The following is a 20,870-nucleotide window of genomic DNA, read 5'->3' on the forward strand; positions in this document are numbered from 1 at the left end:
TCAAAAGCCACTGCCGTGGTGAAAAGAAGCCCAGGCGCGCAGAGCCAGTGCTGGTGCCGTACTCGCATAGGTATTCATTGAGGGCCCTCTGCTGCGTGTACAGGCGCTGCAGCATAGCCAAGGTGGAGTTCCAGCGGGTGGGCATGTCACAGATGAGGCAAGGTACCGGCAGGTGAAACTCGCGCTGCACTTCGGCCAAACGTGCAGTGGCACTGTACGACCGCCTGAAGTGACTGCACACCCTTCTTGCCATCCTTAGCACATCCTGCATTCCCGGGTACGAGTTCAAAAACCGCTGTACCACGAGATTCAGGACATGCGCCAGGCATGGCACATGGGTTAACTTTCCCTGACGAAGGGCGGCCAGGAGGTTTGACCCATTATCAGTAACCACCATCCCTGGCTGCAGCTGGCGTGGTGTCAACCACCTCTGGGCCTGTGCCTGCAGAGCCCCAAGAATCTGAGGGGCAGTGTGCTCCCTGTCCCCTAGACACACAAGCTGCAGCACTGCGTGACACCTTTTGGCCTGAGACATAGAATAGCCCTTTGAACGTTTACGTGGTATCTCATCATATTCAAAGGACCATTCTGCAGAGGAGGGCATGGAGGAGGTAGAGGAGGAGGAGCAGGAGGGGGTAGAAGTGATCGATCTACCCGGATCAGCGACACCACCAGCTGTTTGCAGACGTGGGGGCAACACTGGCTGCAGCACCGAGCCCTGGCTACAATCCCTTCCACTGGCAAGCAGTGTCACCCAGTGAGCAGTGACAGAAATGTACCGTCCCTGCCCATGTTTGCTTGACCAAGTGTCAGCCGTCAAGTGTATCTTACGGCTGACTGACTTGGCCAGGGATGACACTACATTGCCTTCCACATGTTGGTATAGGGATGGCAGGGCCTTACGGGAAAAGTAATGCCGACTTGGCACCTGCCACTGTGGAACTGCACATTTTGCGAAGTCACGGAAGGGAGCAGACTCTACCAGGTTAAATGGTAATAGTTGCAGAGCCAGTAGTTTAGCCAAACTACTGTTTAGACGCTGGGCATGTGGGTGGCGGGGAGTATACATTTTTTTTCGTTCCAGCATGTGTGGAATCGAAATTTGGCGTCTAGATGATACAGCTGGTGGTGTGCTGGAGGTAGATGCAACACTGCCTGCTATATCATCATCCCTGCCAGTGGAGGCTGCCAACAGGTGACGAGTGACTATAGCAGGGCCAGGAACAGACTGATGTGCAGGTGGAGCAGGTGGAGCAGATGGAGCATGAGGAGGAGCGCGAGGAGAACTAGGAGGCCGACTGACCAATCTTTGGCCCTTTTGTGGGTTCTTTAAATGCTCCTGCCAACGGGCTGAGTGGTGGGTTGTCAAATGCCTGTTTAGGCAGCTTGTACCCAGGTGGTTGACATTTTTGCCACGTTTTATACCCTTCTTACAAATCTTGCAGATCGCAACTGTTTTATCTGCATGGGATGTCTCAAAAAAGGCCCAGCAAGATGAGGTGTGTATAGTGGCCCGGGAGACAACAGGTGCGGCCTTAGATGGAGTAGGCCGTCTGCTCTCCCCTCTTGCTTGCTCTGCCTCCTCCTCAACCTCAGACCCAACATCTGACTCCATCAAAGACTGAGCATCAGGCCTGGCCTGGGAGACAACAGGTGCGGCCTTAGATGGAGCGGGCCGTCTGCTCTCCCCTCTTGTTTGCTCTGCCTCCTCCTCAAACTCAGACCCAACATCAGACTCCATAAAGGACTGAGCATCAGGCTGGAGTAGATGGCCGACACTGTGGTCAAACAGCTCAGCTGACTCCTCTGCCATGTCTGAAATTGGGTCTAAGGGAGGACATGAGGTGGACATGGACTCATCTGTATTTGTTCTGACAACTGCAGAAGACTGACCACTTTTCTCTGCCTGGGTCACTGTAGTTGCAGATGATGCCGATGATGAGGGTTTGTTCATATAGTCCACCACCTCCTGTACATACTGTGGACGTATAGCTTGGCCACTGCCGGAGAACAATCCAAATGGTGGCCTGGCTGAGGACTGACCACCACGTCCACCCCTGCCTCTAGACACCCTAGAAGCTGTGCCCCTTTCCGCAGCAGGGCCACGTATGCCTTTTCTTGGTCTACCAGGCATATTTCTCAATGATGCGTTGGCAACTGTGTGCGGTGAAAAACGCACACTGCTATGCGACCCACAGTTGTCGCTGGATACAGCACAGCAGTTGCGGTTCACGCACAGTAGCAAAGCCTTTTGCACAGTGGACCTAACGCTTTGAACAACAGGCGTTAGGTTGTCACTGATGCGTTGGCAACTGTGTGCGGTGAAAAACGCACACTGCTATGCGACCCACAGTTGTCGCTGGATACAGCACAGCAGTTGCGTGTCACGCACAGTTGCAAAGGCTTTTGTACAGTGCACCTAACGCTTTGAACAACAGGCGTTAAGTTGTCACTGATGCGTTGGCAACTGTGTGCGGTGAAAAACGCACACTGCTATGCGACCCACAGTTGTCGCTGGATACAGCACAGCAGTTGCGGTTCACGCACAGTAGCAAAGCCTTTTGCACAGTGGACCTAACGCTTTGAACAACAGGCGTTAGGTTGTCACTGATGCGTTGGCAACTGTGTGCGGTGAAAAACGCACACTGCTATGCGACCCACAGTTGTTGCTGGATACAGCACAGCAGTTGCGTGTCACGCACAGTTGCAAAGGCTTTTGTACAGTGCACCTAACGCTTTGAACAACAGGCGTTAAGTTGTCACTGTATTTTGCTGCCTAGCAAGCACGTATACCTGCTGTGATACAGCAGCACTGTGCCACGTGCTCACTAAACAGAACCCTCACACTTTCCCTACAGAAACTAAATTTTCAAATCTAACTAATGTAGTACAAAGTTCCCTAACTACACTAGATATCCCTTTCCACTAAATAGAAAGCTCCATACAGCAGAAGACTGACACTGTCCCTTAAGTTTTTTTTTTTTTTTTTTTTTTTTTTTTTTTTTTTTTTAACTCTAAGAACCAGCACAATCGCTGTATCTAACTACACTGGCTGTAAGCTAAATACAATTCTGCTATATGGAGCTTTAGAACCACTCGATATGTAGGAAATGTAGTGTAGCAAGCAGGAGTCAGACAGAACTGCTTCAACTCTCTTCAACAGGCTCTGGATAACTGTGCTAGGGGTTAGGCGGGGCCATCTTATATAGTGTGGGGCGTATTCACTCCTGATTGGCCTCTGGTCCCCGTAGTCACTCCAATCACGTTCCTAGGAGACTCCTGCCCCCTCATTGGCTTTTGCAGACGTTTCTGGGCCAATCACGGGCTTTTAAAGCCCAGTTCCTGTCCCAGTGCATTTTGGGCGGTTCTGGTGGCCGAATACCGAACTTTTGCCGCAAAAAGTTCGGTATTCGGCCGAATATCGAACATCCAATGTTCGGGTCGAACCGATGGTCGACCCGAACCGTTCGATCATCCCTAATAGGGATGCATGGGGGGACCGTTCAGATCCGCCAAAAAAAACGCACAGGTGGATCTGAACGTTCCGCCTGTGTGAAAAGGGCCTTAGGTTAACTTAAATGGATGAACAATGGTAGGCTAAATTCCTTTATCCCTGTAACGACACCCCAAAGTATGAAAGGGGTTACAGTCGTCTAGGATAATCCGCTCCCGAACACCAGGACAGCTATCGACCACTCCAATCCGCCATACATGAAGCCCATACAAATAGTTCCCCCCTCTCCCAAGTACGAGACAAGGCTCCGTATTGAGGTCAAGTGAGAATAACTCTCTCCTTCTCCTTTATTGAAAGAAACACAGCATTTATATATACTTTGAGAATACCACATGTACAATGACTGTGTAATCACCTCCCTTAGTAAACAACCAGGTGAGCTCATTAACATACTTATCAATAGTCTCAGACTATTAACATACTGTCCTATCAATTAACATACTGTCCTATTTTAGACAAAAGCACTTAGTTAATCAGTAGACATTCTTTAGGAGGGGCTGCAGGGAACAATCCCCCCCCCCCCCTCTCTCTGTAGCTAATAAACATTGATTAGCAGACACGGTGTCTTTCCTAGTTCCTGGATGCCCAAATTAGGAGTTGCACTTCCTGTGCCTTATAGTGTATAGGAAGAAGATAGATCTCCCTATTTCCTGAGAGATATTGGTAATGCATATACTATCCCATTTGAAGTAGTCCAAACTATATTCTCAGTGTACACCACCCTCCCAGTCATCCTGCATCCATAAAAGATGCAGGGTGACTTAAACATAAGAAAGCCACACAAGGCTGGACATGGTGCTTCCCAGCCTCTTTAAAGGAATTTGGGGTCCACAACCCCCATGCCCAAAGTAACTCCTGTCACAATTCCTTATAGTCTCCTACCATAGGATTTTTTTAGGACCTAAGATTAAATAAAAACTGAGCAGGATGGGTAAGGTTCCCTATCAATAACTCTCCAGACATATAAAAAGCTAAATGTGATACAGCTTGCTAGACATACAGTATACAGAATCGAGTAAGTTCAAAGTGGATTGAACCTTAACTTATAGTACCTACAATACTTTACCTGTACATTACTTATACTGGGGTTTCCTATATTAGTATACTTTTTAGCTTTTTGAGACAGTGCAAAAATGCTTTACTTTCCAACTCTCCACATGACAACTCAGTCTGTATGAGAGGGGGGGGGGGGGGGGGGTGTGAAGTGTTCCTTGTGCCCAGACTGGGCTTTTACCAGGATTAAAGCCCCAGCTCATAGAGTAAATGGGACTCTATTAAAGCAGTATGACCAAATGACCAAACCCTTAAGAGAAACAAACCTATTTGTACATATGTGACTTACCTTTTGTCACTTCCACTATGTTTTTCTGCAGGATATAGAAAGATTTTAGTTGTAGAGAGGATAAGGAAGTAAATAATGTTTAACATTACAGATAACATATAACCCAAATACCAAGATAAATATTTGCAATCTTATTTCTGCCTGTTCACAATTTAGAAATGCGTGCTTCATATTGAAACCTGGGAGTAGACATATAGCAGTGGATGTACCTGTACTGTAAGTGTGCTGAACAAAATACCTATTATCAACAGCAACCAGTATTCATCCTTGTTTCATATTTAAACCAGGATAGGTGGAAAGCTGATTGTTGTTGTGAATGATGTATTAAAGAATTATTTCTCATGTCATACTTTTCACAATTTATCCCCAATAAGATTTCCTCTAGGGCAGTTACCAATCTTCTTATGTTTATGAATAGAGTTGAAGTTTCTAAATTTTAAACAGAAAAATGAAGTTCTGGTTCCCGCCTGACTGGTTTTAGGTGAAATAAGAATCCTTCTCAAAGGTCTATACAGTGCATCACTTTTTCCACATATTATGTTACAGCCTTATTCCAAAATTGATTAAATTCATTATTTTCCTCCAAATTCTACAAGCAATACCCCATAATGACAACATGAGAGAAGTTTGTTTGAAATCTTTGCAAATAAATGAAAAATAAAAAAACAAAAAAATCATATGTACATGAGTAATCACAGCCTTTGCCTTGACACTCAAAATTGAGCTCAGGTGCATCCTTTTTCCTTTGTTCATCCTTGAGATGTTTCTTCAACTTGATTGGAGTCCACCTGTGGTAAATTCAGTTGATTGTACAAGATTTGGAAAGGCACACACCTGTCTATATAAGGTCCCGCAGTTAACAGTGCATGTCAGAGCCTAAACCAAGCTATGAAGTCCAAGGAATTGTTTGTAGACCTCCGAGACAGGATTGTATCGAGGCACAAACCCAGGGAAGGGTACAGAAAAATGTCTGCAACATTGAAGGTCCCAATGAGCACAGTAGCCCCCCTTCCTACGTAAATGGAAGAAGTTTGGAACCACCAGGACTCTTCCTAGAGCTGGCCGCCCGGCCAAACTGAGTGATTAGGGGAGAAAGGCTTTGGTCAGGGAGGTGACCAAGAACCAGATGGTCACTCTGACAGAACTCCAGTGTTTCTCTGTGGAGAAAGGAGAACCATCCAGAAGAACAACCATCTCTGCAGCACTCCACTAATCAGGCCTGTATGGTATAGTGGCCAGACGGAAGCCCCTCCTCAGTATAACGCACATGACAGCCCACCTGGAGTTTGCCAAAAGGCACCTGAAGGATTCTCCGACCATGAGAAACAAAATTCTCTGGTCTGATTAAACAAAGACTGAACTCTTAGGCCTAAATGGAAAGTCTCATGTCTGGAGGAAACCAGGCACTGCTCATCACCTGGCCAATACCATCCCTACAGTGAAGCATGATGATGGCAGCATCATGCTGTGGGGATGTTTTTCAGCGGCAGCAACTTGGAGACTAGTCAGGATCAAGGGAAAGATGAATGCAGCAATGTACAGAGACATCCTTGATGAAAACAACAATGACCCTACGCACACAGCCAAGATAAAAAATTAGTGGCTATGGGACAACTCTGTGAATGTCCTTGAGTGGCCCAACCAGAGCCCACACTTGAACCCAATTGAACATCTCTGCAGTGATCTGAAAATGTCTATGCATCGATGCTCCCCATTCAACATGATGGCGCTTGAGAGGTCCTGCAAAGAAGAATGGGAGAAACTGCCCAAAAATAGGCGTGTCAAGCTTGAAGCATCATACTCAAAAAAACTTGAGGCTGTAATTGGTGCCAAAGGTGCTTCAACAAAGTATTCTTGCAAAGGCTGTGAATACTTGTGTGCATGGGATTTTTTGGCGTTTCTTATTTTTAATAAATTTGCAAAGATTTCACACTAACTTCTTTAAAGAATTTTAAGGAAAATACGTAATTTAATCCATTTTGGAATAAGGCTGTAACAAAACAAGGGAATCGCCGTGAATGCTTTCCGGATGCACTGTATGTATTTTAAGTCTCAGATAAGATCAAAATGCACAATCATTATCAGTTATTACAGAGGACTATTGGCAATTGCTTATCTGAGTACTTCAACCAAAGGAAAAAACTTAGTTGTTAGTCTTGTTAGACAGCATCTTGTCTACAAAGTTATGCTCACGTTCATGGATACAGTGTGGTGATCTGATAATGATTATTTATTGACACTTAGAATATTTCAATAATTTATCTTCATTTGTTTCTCACGCTGTCTTTAGCTTATTGTAATTGAGTGTGGGACTCTATGACATCAAGATGGGAAGGGTGGTTGTCTTATACACCAATAATGAGTGGCAGCAAAGAAGTGTGAATATAATTTTACAGTTGCAATTGCAACTGGGCCCCATGCTCCAGGGGGCCTGTGTGGCTCCCCTGTACACCTGGATAGGAGGGGCGGCGGGGGCAGCATGTAGAGAAATCATTGTCCTTCTTTTTCCTCCTGTAGCTGCAGGAGGAAAATGGAGGAGATTGGCTCCTCTGTATGCTGCCCCCGCTTCACTCGTATTCTGCTCTCTCTGGGCCACTGTGTGCTCCCCTGGTCCCCCACCCCCCTCTGTGCTCCCTCCCCTCTCCTGCCGGTTGCTGCAGGGGATGTGTCACAATAGAGAACCAGAAAGGGGTCAGTAAATATGGAATTTACCAGCTCCTTCCTTTTCTGAATGGACAGAGTCATAGTCAGTGATACTGTAAAAATATAAAATAAAAATGATATAAAATAATACAATTAAAATACCAAAAAATAAAAACTACTAACACCAGTGGGTGAACTTCCAGGATCGCAAAGGTCACACTTGCAACCGGACCCTGGCATTCCACCACCGTTGGGGAGGCCCCAAGTTGGCAGGAAGGGGGCCCACTGCAGAACTTGTGAAAGGGTCCCGCTGTGGGACCATAATAAAAGGGCCCCCAAAGGGAGTAAAGGGTCCCAGGATCAGTGGGAAGAGCCCCAGGCTTGAAAGGAAGGGCCTCAGCCAGGGGTCCAGGGGGCCCTTCATGGTTTCTTGCATCGGGCCCTGAAGGTTCTAGTTACGCCTCTGGTAGTATTTATCATCCTGTCTTTTAGGAAGTAAATGGTTTTGTCTGAAGTATACATTTAAGATTTAGGATATGTTGCTGTGATTTATTTTCTCTTGTATTAGCAAGTCCAGCACCAACAAATCTATGATGGGACTGATGTATACTGTTTTATATATATACTGTATTTTCTGGCGTATAAGACTACGTTTGAACCTCAAAAAAATCCCCCAAAAATGGGAGGTCGTCTTATACGCTGAGTATAATATCTCCAAGGTAACCTAAGTATAAGTATTACTGGTAGATCATGTAATAGGGGGGTCGTCTTATACGCCCAGTCGTCTTATACGCCGGAAAATACGGTATATATATTCAGTTTTGAGGGTTCTCAAATTACCGGATACCTTAGAATGCCATGGTTGACATGTAGTAATCAGTAATTACAAAAATTTATGCTTTTTTTTTTTGTTTAACCTGTTGAATATAATGATCAATGCTTTGTGAAGCCTTGGGAAACAAAACACGATGAGAATTAAATTACAATACCACACGCCTCTGTGTTGTATTAGATCATTAGGCATATGTAAAGTCTTCAAAGAAAAGTAAATTGCTATTTATAATGGTTTTCCACTTTAGAGTAGAAAGTAAGAAGCCTGTTGGTTAGAGGAAATGTAGGCAGTGACTCTGGCAGGTGAGTGTGCCATGATCTTATGGATCTAGCCATTGATATGGTCAAATCTATTGAAGACTGAATCACCTAAGCTCAAACTTGATTAAAGCAGGGGAGCACAAGAGCCCAATTATTCACAAGGCAGTAATCTAGGGTCTGGTGGAAGTCCATTGGGCCCAGGTACAACCATCATACTCCTGTAGTAAACCAGGGTGATGAGCACAACTTCTATCAACTTCCCAAATGTGCCTCACTTATTTTCAATTTTATTTGAAGTGATGAGGGAGAAGGCAGCTGCTTCCTTGCTCAGGGCCCTATTGCACCCTAATCCATCTCTGGCTAGCCCAACTTACAGTTGAATCTACAAAAAATATTACTTTTTTTTATTTTTTTTATATAAAACATTATTAGCCAAGAAGACAATATTATCTGATTTTCTGCATAAGGTGTAGAGATTGCATGCAGTAGTGTTGAACAGGGGAGAGAATTAGTGGAATGAAAGTTAATTATTAGCAAGTGTACAGATGGCACAATGGTTGGAAGGAAAAGATAAACACCTAAGCGCAGTGAACATGAACTCCATTTTAAATTTTAAACACCCTGCCTAAAGCCCCGTACACACGATCAGATTATCGAAAGATCTGTTGTCCGTTTTTTGTGGCATGCTAGTCTGATGTGGAAAGTGAAGAGGTTTTTTTCACACAAATTTTCCCGTACGACAGAATTCTACTTCAGAAGTGATGTCATGTGTTGGATTGCTTTGTATGTGTTCTTTCGTCTCTGAGCATGCCTAGTGTTGCTCCTAAGATTTTTTTCCGTCAAAATCTGTACTAATGAGACGAAAATCGGACGTTGTATTACAGACAACAAAAATTTTATAGCCTGCACATCAGAATTTTGTCAGCCGAAAAGTCGGAGTCGGCTGTCGAAAGCACCATACTAACAATCCGAAAATCGGCAGATCGTCGTCGGACAAAATTTCCCTTCAGATTTTCTTATTGTGTGTACGGGCCTTAAGACTCTGAGATGCCTGCTATCACCATTATAATTCAGATCATTTTTTTCGGTACTGCTCTCTGACTTAGATTCTCTGGCCTGCCATCTTCCTTTTCAATATGCAGTAAAACTGCTTCAGTGCTTAGCAAGGACACTCTCAGGCCCTGTTCACAACGGAGCATTTTTAAGCTCGTAAAACGCTCATCTCTGAAGTCTCAAAATGCCCAACAAGCAAAATCCCATTCATTTCAATGGCCCCTGTTTACATGTGAGCGTTTTGTCACCTGAAGCAAAACACCTAAAGCTCAAAAAAGTACATGAGCTTCTTTTTTGGCAGATTACAAGCGTTTTTGTTAGATGTCAATGCCTGCCTCCAAACACCTGCAAAAATTGCCTGAAAAAATCCCAAAAAACCCTGAAAAACGCCTGGAAAAAAGACCAAAAAAGTGCCTGAAAACAATACCCTCAGGTGTGAATGGAGCCTAAATGGACGGGGGGTAGCAGCAGGTAGAGCTTAGTCATGAAGTCATGGAAAGTCAGCAGCAAAATGAAATTGCATTTAGAGGAGAAGCATTTAAGAGTCATTTCGGGCTGGAAAAGGTATGGATGTTAACATGCAATTTTGCAGTGATACTAAAGGCTAATTTTTCTTGAAAAGAACAAAACGTATTATACTTACCTGCCCTGCGTAATAGTTTTGCACAGAGTAGCCCGAGCCTTCTCTTCTCAGTTCCCCTGGCGGAGCTCCTGGCTCCTCCCTCCTGCTGAGTTCAACCATAGCAAACCGCTTGCTATGGGGGCACTCGTGCGTGTTCACTCCCTAGCCCCATTGAATGCATGAGGGTAAACAAACCTTCAATCCCTGTTTACATATGTGCAATGACAGACATTGCATGTGATTCGAAGCGCACTGCTCTGCAAATCACATGCGATGTCTGTGCGATGCAAATTCAGCCATACAGATTGTATGGCTGAATTTGCATCGCATTCGGACACAACTCACACAGGACCCTTTTTTGGGTCCGCACCAGAATCAGATTGCATGGGTGTTCACACCTATGCGATCCGATTCATGTCTGAACTGACAGTTTGCACTGGGATATACAAACTGATCTGGGGGTGTCGCTAACTTTGTATTTTTTTTAATACATTTTTATATCGCTAACTTTGTATTGACACACCCAGCGATTCACATATAGCATAGTGAACTGCCTGCGAGTTAAATGCGATGCGGGAACCCGCAGTGGATTTGCAGAATTCCCGCATCACATAAATGTGAACCGGGACCTTTACAACTACTTTAAGACTAGTTATCCTTATCTCAGAATTGGGTTTTAAGCAAAACTAGGCACAATTGAATTGACACAATGATGTTTAGTTCACAAAAACAAAAAGTACAATTTGGGAAAAAAAACTCACTTTTCTTCACAATGAAGAACACAGCAATTCCAATTAAACCAACACCAGCCAAAACTCCGATAACAATACCAGCTATTGCTCCACCGCTCATGCCAGGAGACATAACATCTATGAAACAAAAAATAAAAAAACACACAATAGTGACAAATCTAGCAGTTTTACTTTTTATAAAATTCAACATAAATTTTTGCTATATTTTGACAAAAAGGAAAATACTAGCAACATGCATTTTCTCAATAGAACCTATTAGATTACAAAAACTTTTTCTCCCTTTTTAGGTGAAAACTTTTGCTGATTAACATCACCCTAAATCTGCCATAATCTGTTATTTACAATGTTAGGATTGCAAGAAAGGGATGTAAACCCAAGCAGCAGACAGGATTAATATGTGTAATCTGACCTGTTTATACACCTGTGGATCTGCTGGATGCATGTACAGTATCTCACAAAAGTGAGTACACCCCTCACATTTTTGTAAATATTTTATTATATCTTTTCATGTGACAGCACTGAAGAAATTACACTTTGCTACAATGTAAAGTGGTGAGTGTACAGCTTGTATAACAGTGTAAATTTGCTGTCCCCTCAAAATAACTCAAAACATAGCCATTAATGTCTAAACCGCTGGCAACATAAGTGAGTACACCCCTAAGTGAAAATGTGCCCAAAGTGTCAATATTTTGTGTGGCCACCATTATTTTTCAGCACTGCCTTAACCCTCTTGGGCATGGAGTTCACCAGAGTTTCACAGGTTGCCACTGGAGTCCTCTTCCACTCCTCCATGACGACATCAGGGAGCTGGTGGATGCTGGAGACCTTGCGCTCCTCCACCTTCCGTTTGAGGATGCCCCACAGATGCTCAATAGGGTCTTGGCCAGTCCATCACCTTTACCCTCAGCTTCTTTAGCGGGCCAGTGATCATCTTGGAGGTGTGTTTGGGGTTTGTTATCATGTTGGAATACTGCCCTGCAGCCCAATCATGCTCTGCTTCAGTATGTCACAGTAGATGTTGGCATTCATGGTTCCCTCAATGAACTGTAGCTCCCCAGTGTTGGCAGTACTCATGAAGCCCCAAACCATGACACTCCCACCACCATGCTTGACTGTAGGCAAGACACACTTGTCTTTGTACTCCTCACCTGGTTGCTGCCACACACGCTTGACACCATCTGAACCAAATAAATATATCTTGGTCTCATCAGACCACAGGACATGGTTCCAGTAATCCATGTCCTTAGTCTGCTTGTCCTCAGCAAGCTGTTTGCAGGCTTTCTTGTGCATCATCTTTAGAAGAGCCTTCATTCTAGGATGACAGCCATGCAGACCAATTTCATGCAGTGTGCGGCGTATGGTCTGAGCACTGACAGGCTGACCCCCTAAACCCCTTCAACGTCTACAGCAATGCTGGCAGCACTCATACATCTGTTTCCCAAAGACAACCTCTGGAGATGACGCTGAGCATGTGCACTCAACTTCTTTGGTCGACCATGGTGAGGCATGTTCTGAGTGGAACCTGTCCTGTTAAACCGCTGTATGGTATTTGCCACCATGCTGCAGCTCAGTTTCAGGGTCTTGGCAATCTTCTTATAGCCTTCACCATCTTTATGTAGAGCAACAATTTTTTTTTCAGATCCTCAGAGAGTTCTTTGCCATGAGGTGCCATGTTGAACTTCCAGTGACCAGTGAGAGTGAGAGTAACAACACCAAATTTAACACACATGCTCCTCATTCACACCTGAGACCTTGCAACACTAACAAGTCACTTGACACCAGGGAGAGAAAATGGCTAATTGGGCCCAATTTGGACATTTTCACTTAGGGGTGTACTCACTTTTGTTGCCAGTAGTTTAGACATTAATGGCTGTGTGTTGCGTTATTTTGAGGGGACATCAAATTGACACTGTTATACAAGCTGTACACTCACTACTTTATATTTTAGCAAAGTGTCATTTCTTCAGTGTTGTCACATTATAATAATATATTTACAAAAATGTGAGGGGTGTACTCACTTTTGTGTGATACTATATATATATATATATATATATATATATATATATATATATATATATATATATATATATATACACACACACACACATACACACTGCTCAAGAAAAATTAAAGGAACACTTTGAAAACACATCGGATCTCAATGGTAATATTATGCTGGGTATCTATCTATAATGATATGGACTGGGTAGTGTGTTAGTAGTGTGTTAGGAATGAAATGATGCCACATCGTTTGGTGGAAATAACAATTATCAACCTACAGAGGGCTGAATTCTAAGACATCCCGAAAATCGAACTGACACAATGATGCTCTTTTAAATATATAAAAAAATATTTACAAAAATGTGAGGGGTGTACTCACTTTTGTGAGATACTGTAGGTGACATGCTACAGGCAATTTGTACATGTGGAGCTGAGCTTTACAAATGCAAGGGTCCCCAAACCTTTAGATTTTCTTTAACTGGCCATTGTTGCATTATTCCTTTCATTAAGCCCAATGATGGGGCACAATTCTTTCCAATGAACCCATCGATGGGGCACAATTCCTACCACCACCAACACCATTGGCGGGGCACTATTACTTTCACTGACATTATCGATGGGCTCAATTTCTCCCAATGACAGTATTGTAGGCAGGGGAGGACTGGCAGCCTTGGGCCTGGGGGGCAAGTCCAGTCAAGTGGCCCATTGAACCACCGAGCTCACCATCTATGCCCACCTGGTTTATAACGGATATTGATGTTATAAAGCAAGACAAATATGATACAATGTGGTAACATAATTTAATGTTAATAGCAACAAAGGAGGTTTAACAAAAATAATGCATCAATGCAGCCTCACCAGTGCCCATCAGTCCAGCCTCATCAGTGCCCATTAATGCAGCCTCACCAGTGCCCATCAGTCCAGCCTCATCAGTGCCCATTAATGCAGCCTCACCAGTGCCCATCAGTCCAGCCTCATCAGTGCCCATTAATGCAGCCTCACCTGTGCCCATCAAGGCATCCTGATCATTGCCCATCAATGCAACCTGACCAGTGCCCATCAATGCAACCTGACCAGTGCCCATCAATGCAGCCTGATCAGTGCCCATCAATGCAACCTGACCAGTGCCCATCAATTCAGCCTCACCAGTGTCCATCAATGCAGCCTCTCTAGTGCCCATAAATGCAGCCTCACCAGTGCAGCCTTATCAGTTCCCATCAATGCAGCCTGATCAGTACCCATCAATGCAGCCTCACCAGTGCCCATCAATGCAACCTGATCAGTGTCCATCAGCTCAGCCTCATCAGTGAAAGAAGATTATTGGTGAACCCAACAAAAACTGCGCAAAATGAATGTGATGTATAAATAAATAAACACTACTCATATCTATAAATGTGTTTAGGGTGAAATTGCTTCCACTCTGCGAGCTGCAAAATCAACGTGAATAACGTGACAAATGAAAAAGTGAAAAAATGTGGCGCTCAACAGTTTGATAAAACACAAAGTAAATTATTCCAATGTGCAAATGTTCGTGCAAAAAAACTGTTTCTAGTGTCCAAAAAAAAAAAGGGTTAAGCAAACAGTCAATGATGGAAACACAGACTTGATAGGAGTGAATCTCAAAAAAGCCTCCACCTCCACACGATCACCCAGTGAAATGTATAGGTACCGCTTACCAGAACCACTGGACCCCTTAGTTATAGGGGTCAAACATGCTTATTGATCCATATCAGATCCGACCTTGCACATCCCCCTCTCACACAGGCGAGATAGGAGCCGCCGCTCCACGCCTGCGTTCCTTAGACCCTTAGATTGGGAACGTGAGACCGTAAACTTCCGGGTCTAAGGAACGCAGGCGTGGAGCTGGTTCTCCTATCCACAGCAAACTGAAAATGATCCTTTGATGAGTAATACTGCACCATGAGAGCCTGTTTGTCATTTCTCTCCATCTATGACTTGGTTCTTTAATGCTCCATCGATTTGGCTAGACACTGTCGCCTGTGTGAGAGGGGGATGTGCAAGGTCGGATCTGATGTGGATTAATAAGCATGTTTGACCCCTATAACTAAGGGGTCCAGTGGTTCTGGTAAGTGGTACCTATACATTTCACTGGGTGATCGTGTGGAGGTGGAGGCTTTTTTGAGATTCACTCCTATCAAGTCTGTGTTTCCATCATTGGCTGTTTGCTTAACCCTTTTTTTTTTTTGGACACTAGAAACTGTTTTTTTGCACGAACGTTTGCACATTGGAATAATTTATTTTGTGTTTTATCAAGTTGTTGAGAGCCACATTTTTACACTTTTTCAGCCTCATCAGTGTCCACCAGTGCAGCCTCATCAGTTTCCATCCATGCAGCCTCATCAGTCCCCATCAACGCAGCACCACCAGTGTCCATCAGTGCAGCCTCATCAGTGCAGCCTGATCCTTGCCCATCAATGCAGCCTCACCAGTGCATATAAGCTCAGCCTCATCAGTGCAGCTTGATCAGTGCCACCTATCAGTGTCCATCATTGCCACCTACTAGTGCTGCATATCAATCCAGCTTATTTATTGCTCCTGATCAGTGCTTACCATTGCCGCCACATTCTCTGCCCTGCTGACCCCGTCCTATGTACCACTGACCCCCATCCTCTGCCCTCATGTCCCAGGGTCTGATAAGGAAGCCGCAGCCATTCATTGTGAACAGCTGTGGCTTCCTCATCAGACCCTGAGACAAGAACAGTATACTGTGGCTGGGGTGGGATACATTTAGATGGGGGTGCCCGATTTAAATCTTGCCTAGGGTAGCACAAAAATAAAATACACCACTGGACACGGATGCAGTAGTGACTAGTGGCAGTCATTAACCCCTTTGTGCTGCATTAGTTGTACCAGTGCCAGTGTTTATTAACCATTTCATGCTGCACAATACAGGGGTTAATTAACACTGACACTGGTGCCACTGTCACTAATGCAGCACAAAGGGGTTAATTAACTGTCACTGGTCACTAATGCATTAGTGGCCATTGGCAGTACATTAACCCCCTCCATGCTGCATTTTACAAACAGCATTGTAAATTAACTCCTCGCCTCAATGAGTTAATCACTTGAGCCATTTCACACATCTACAACACTGACATAACATTGCCTTATGTAAGGTGTATTATCAGCCTGAGCAGCCTCTGAAAACTCACTATTCCACAGGGCTTCACTCAGTTCCTTGCAGAAGCACTCTCCTCCGTCCTTTCTTCCCGCCTCCTGGCCTCTGGATGACATCATACTCGGCCGGGACTAGAAAGCATCTGTCGGGTGGAGATCACTCCGCCTGACAGGGAAGTGACTGGACTCACCAGTCAAAAAGGCCACTCGCTCCGCACCGATTCCACCCCTGCAGACAGGCATGACACCCGCCGGCCACCGCTACATTATAGTATACTTGCAGAGTTGCAGCAGAGCAGTGATGCTCCGCAAGTATAACACAATGTAGCGGCGGCCGGCGGGTGTCATGCCTGTCTGCAGGGGTGGAATCGGTGCGGAGCGAGTGGCCTTTTTAGGAAGCATCAGAGCGGCCTGGAGGGCAATCGCCTCCCTGCCTCCCGGCCCAGTCCGCCTCTGATTGTAGGGCACTATATTGCCAACAGATACCAGCAATGGAGCACTATTCCTTCCAATGAAACCATGGGTGGGTCAAAATTCATCCCACTGACACAGGTGGTGGGTACTATTCCTTCCACTAACACCAACAATGAGTCACTAGTCTTCCCAATAATGGGGCACTATTCCTTCCACTAAAACCATTGGGGGGGCATAATTCCTCTCACTGAAAATAATGGTGGGCACAATTCCTCCCATTGGCACCAAGGATGGAGCATTATTTATCCTCACATTGACCACATATGCTAGGTGAATTTCTGCTCCCAAGGAAGCCCAACCCTGGGACATTTTTTACTAACACTTACTACTGAGCCAGGGGGATTGCTTACTCCCACAAACGCTGGAGACTTGTGTACCCCCACTAACCAAAGTCTGGCCCTCTAAAGTTTCAAAGACTGTAATCTAGCACTTGTTTTAACCCCCTTAGCGGTAATCCCGAGCGTGACTCGGGGTTGATTTTTCATATCAGGATCGGTAACCCCGAGTCACGCTCGGGGTGGATTGCAGAGAGCGCAGCGGTGTTCTCTTACCTTATCCTGGCGATCCAGCGATGATCTCTCATTGCTGTGATCGCCAGCCGAGAGTCCCGCCGCTCCTCCGTCCCTCCGTCGGTGTGATGACTTCCTAGTTCCGTTCCCTGCAGCAATGCTGCATGGGAGCGGAACTAGGGAGGGAAATTAAAAAAAAAAAAAAAAACGTTACACAAAACACATTTTATATTATATATATATATATATATATATATATATATATATGTATATATATATATATATATATATATGCATATATATATATATATATATATATATATATATATATATATATATATATATATATATATATGCATATATATATATATATATATATATATATACATATATATATATATATATATATATATATATATATATATGCATATATATATATATATATATATATGCACACACACATATATCTATATATAATATATAATGCATGAATTATAATCTAATCAATAATATAATTTTATTATATATTAAATAATAAAATTATATTATTGATTCGATTATAATTCACGTGTTTGTGTTTCAAATTTATCACATCTGGGATGTCTACTAGACTCTTGTTTTGGTCAGGTTTAAGTCAGTAATTACTAAGAATTGTAGGCCTATAATACATAACGCCAAATTTCCACGAAAACAATTGTACCGCTTTGGTATGTAATTCCTGACATAATCATACCGCCAGGGAGGTTTTAATAACATTTGATAACCCTTTGATTAGTAAACCAGATATAACATCCTCTGGTGATTACTAATATTAAATGTTAAATTAAAGACTTTAAAGCTGCACACATATGCTTGTGTTACCTCAATGCAGAGCATCGTACATACCAGTATGTTTTGTAATGCCATTATTTCAAGTTCTTCTTTAACTGGGTTTTCAAATTTAAAAACTTTATTTATGTTTTTTAGACATTGACTTTATAATAGACTCACCTTCAGACACACTGACAGTGAAGAGAAAGCTCTGAGTTCCAATTATATTCATGGCTATGCATTCATATTTTCCAGCATCGTTCACAGTCACATCTCGGATCAGGTAACTGGAACTAAAATCGGCGCTGCTCACTGAGGATTCCATGCTTTGGCTAGAGGGGGAATGGAGCCAAGTGAAGGTCGCTGGCAATCCAGGTTCCAGGGTCACTGTCAGATTTATGGTCCCCCCAACTTTTGTATCAGTGATGGTGTTGTTGTTATGTTCTGGGGCCTCTGGAAGCCCTGAAGAAATAAAGACACCAAAAGCATACAATCAATAACATTATTATACAACTGCATGGTTTAGGTGTACAAACTCTAAAGCTTGTTAAAAAAAATGAAAGTTTAAAGCCGGGTTCACATATGTGCAAATTGGATGCTGGTTTCTCCGCATCCAATTTACATGAATGTGAGTGTAACCAGCTCTCGATGGAGCCATATCACACATGTCCAGGACAGCCGTGGTCCTCATTCCAAAAGGGTTCTGTGCATGTTTGGGTCCAGTACAAGTGCAAATTCAGGTAAGCCTTCACACCTGATTTGCACCTGAACTAGTGAACAGGAATGCACCGGACGCTAAGCTGGGAACCGCAGCTGCACATATGTGAACCTTGCCTAAGTGGCTACAAAGACCAAACAATTGTATTTTTGTTAGACCTCAGCATGGTTTTCAGCAGGAAACTGCAGAACCTGGAATATGAGTGGGAAATACCCATGAGAATGACCAGGTGAGAATGTTTACTGACAGCACATTTCAGGTACAGTGCTCTTAATAATATATTTTACATTACAAATCTTCTGTTTTACTCAAATTGGTTGATGAAAAAATGAATACACCCCACAACAAAAATGACTAAATTTAGTATTTTGTATGACCTCCATGATTTGTAAGCACAGCACAAAGTCTTCTAGGCATGGAATGAATAAGTTGGCGACATATTGCACTATCTATCTTTTTCAATTTTTCATGCCCTAAACTAATTATGGGATTGGAGGACCTTAATTATGAAGAGCGTCTGCAATTGCTTGATTTATTCTCCCTGGAGAAGAGACGCCTGAGAGGGGACATGATAGCAATTTATAAATACCTCAATGGTGATCTCCCCATAGAAAAAAAGCTATTCAGTCGAAAGGATTGCATGAGGACTCGAGGGCATACAATGCGATTAGAGGAGAAGCGTTTTAACCTCAGGCAACGCAGGGGGTTCTTTTCTGTTAGGGCTACAGGATTGTGGAATTCTCTACCACAAGAGGTGGTTTCTGCGGGAAGTATGGCTACTTTCAAAAGACTCTTGGAAGTACATCTCAAGGATCAGAACATTCAGGGGTATGAGAGATGAATACGGCCATACACACCTACACAGGTTGAATTGGATGGACTATTGTCTTTATTCAACCTCAACTACTATGTAACTATGAAAAACCTCTTTTAGAGCCTGGATGCTGGATGGAGAGTGATGCTCAACTTGTCTCTTCAGATTTCCCCATAGGTGTTTGATTAGGTTCAGATCAGGAGACATACTTGGCAACTAAATCACTTTCACCCTGTTCTTCTTCAGAAATGCAACAGTGGCCTTAGATGTCTAATTTGGATTATTGTCATGTTGGAAAAATGCACGACGACCAAGGGCACAGACTGATGGCAGCAATTTCTCTTTCAATATAGAGCAGTACATCTGTGAATTCATAATATCATCAATGAAATGCAGCTCCCGGTCAACAGCAGCACTCATGCAGCCCCACAGAAGGACCCTGCCACCACCATGTTTCACTGTAGGCACCATGCATTTTTCTTTGTACTCCTCACCTTTGCAATGCCATACAGTTTTGAAGCCATCAGTTCCAAAAACATTTATCTTGATCTCATCACTCCAGAGTACAGAGTCCCAGTAGTCTTTTTCTTTTTCAGCATGGGCCCTGGCTAATTCTAGGTGGGCTTTTTTGTGCATAGGCTTTATGAGATTCTTCCTTCATGGTTGACACCCATGCATGCCATTCCTCTGCAAAACCTGAATCCCCAACCACTTGCTGAGGATTCAAATTTTTACAGAGCTGCAGACATGCTTTTTTAAAAAAATGCTATAGTGGCCAGGAGTGTACAGATGGAATGGCAACTGTCGGCTTTCATGTGGAAGTGATACATGCGGCTGTCAAGCCGCCTATTACTTCTACGACCACCGCCGTGATGTGCTGCCTTCCCCCACCCCCGCACACAACCCCCCGCCATGTTTACTGGGCTCCGTTGTCCCACCTGCACCAGGTGTCACTGGGAAGGGTGGCAGGAGCTCAGTGGACCTGCGTCCGCTCAGCCTCCCTCCTGTACACAGACCAGGAACTAACGTGTATGACATCACTTCCTAAACCAGAGCTGTCATTCTCCGAGATCTGTGCTGGGGGAAGCAGCTGATGGAACACGGTCTGTGAGTTGAGAGGAGACATCCAGGGCCTAATAGACCCCGGGTGTCTCCATAAAGAGAACCTGTCACCTATATGCTAACACATAAGGGACTATAGGTCCCCTATGTGATAGCATTAAAAGTTATGTAAAAATTAAACCAAAAATGTTTTAAGCATATAATAAAGTAAAAAAACTAAAATAAATTAAACATATTTAGAGCCCCACACTCACAAACACCCACAAAAATGTGTGTGTTCGGGCACCTACGTAAAACAGGCATTGTCCTACACAAATTATATATCA

The 20,870-nt window shown here is 43.7% G+C and overlaps 1 protein-coding gene across 1 annotated transcript in view; it reads right to left on the reverse strand.

Moving 5' to 3' along the window:
• LOC309568017 (cell adhesion molecule CEACAM1-like) overlaps positions 1–20,870 on the reverse strand; it is a 184,355-nt gene that overhangs the window by 131,658 nt on the left and 31,827 nt on the right. The window contains exon 6 of the mRNA XM_082273589.1: positions 18,131–18,412. Within this exon, the coding sequence (XP_082129715.1) occupies positions 18,131–18,412 (282 nt within the window). The remainder of the gene's footprint in view (positions 1–18,130; positions 18,413–20,870) is intronic.

This window comes from Pelophylax lessonae, assembly GCF_965119305.1.
Source record: "Pelophylax lessonae genome assembly, chromosome: 12".
Classification (NCBI taxonomy): domain Eukaryota; kingdom Metazoa; phylum Chordata; class Amphibia; order Anura; family Ranidae; genus Pelophylax; species Pelophylax lessonae.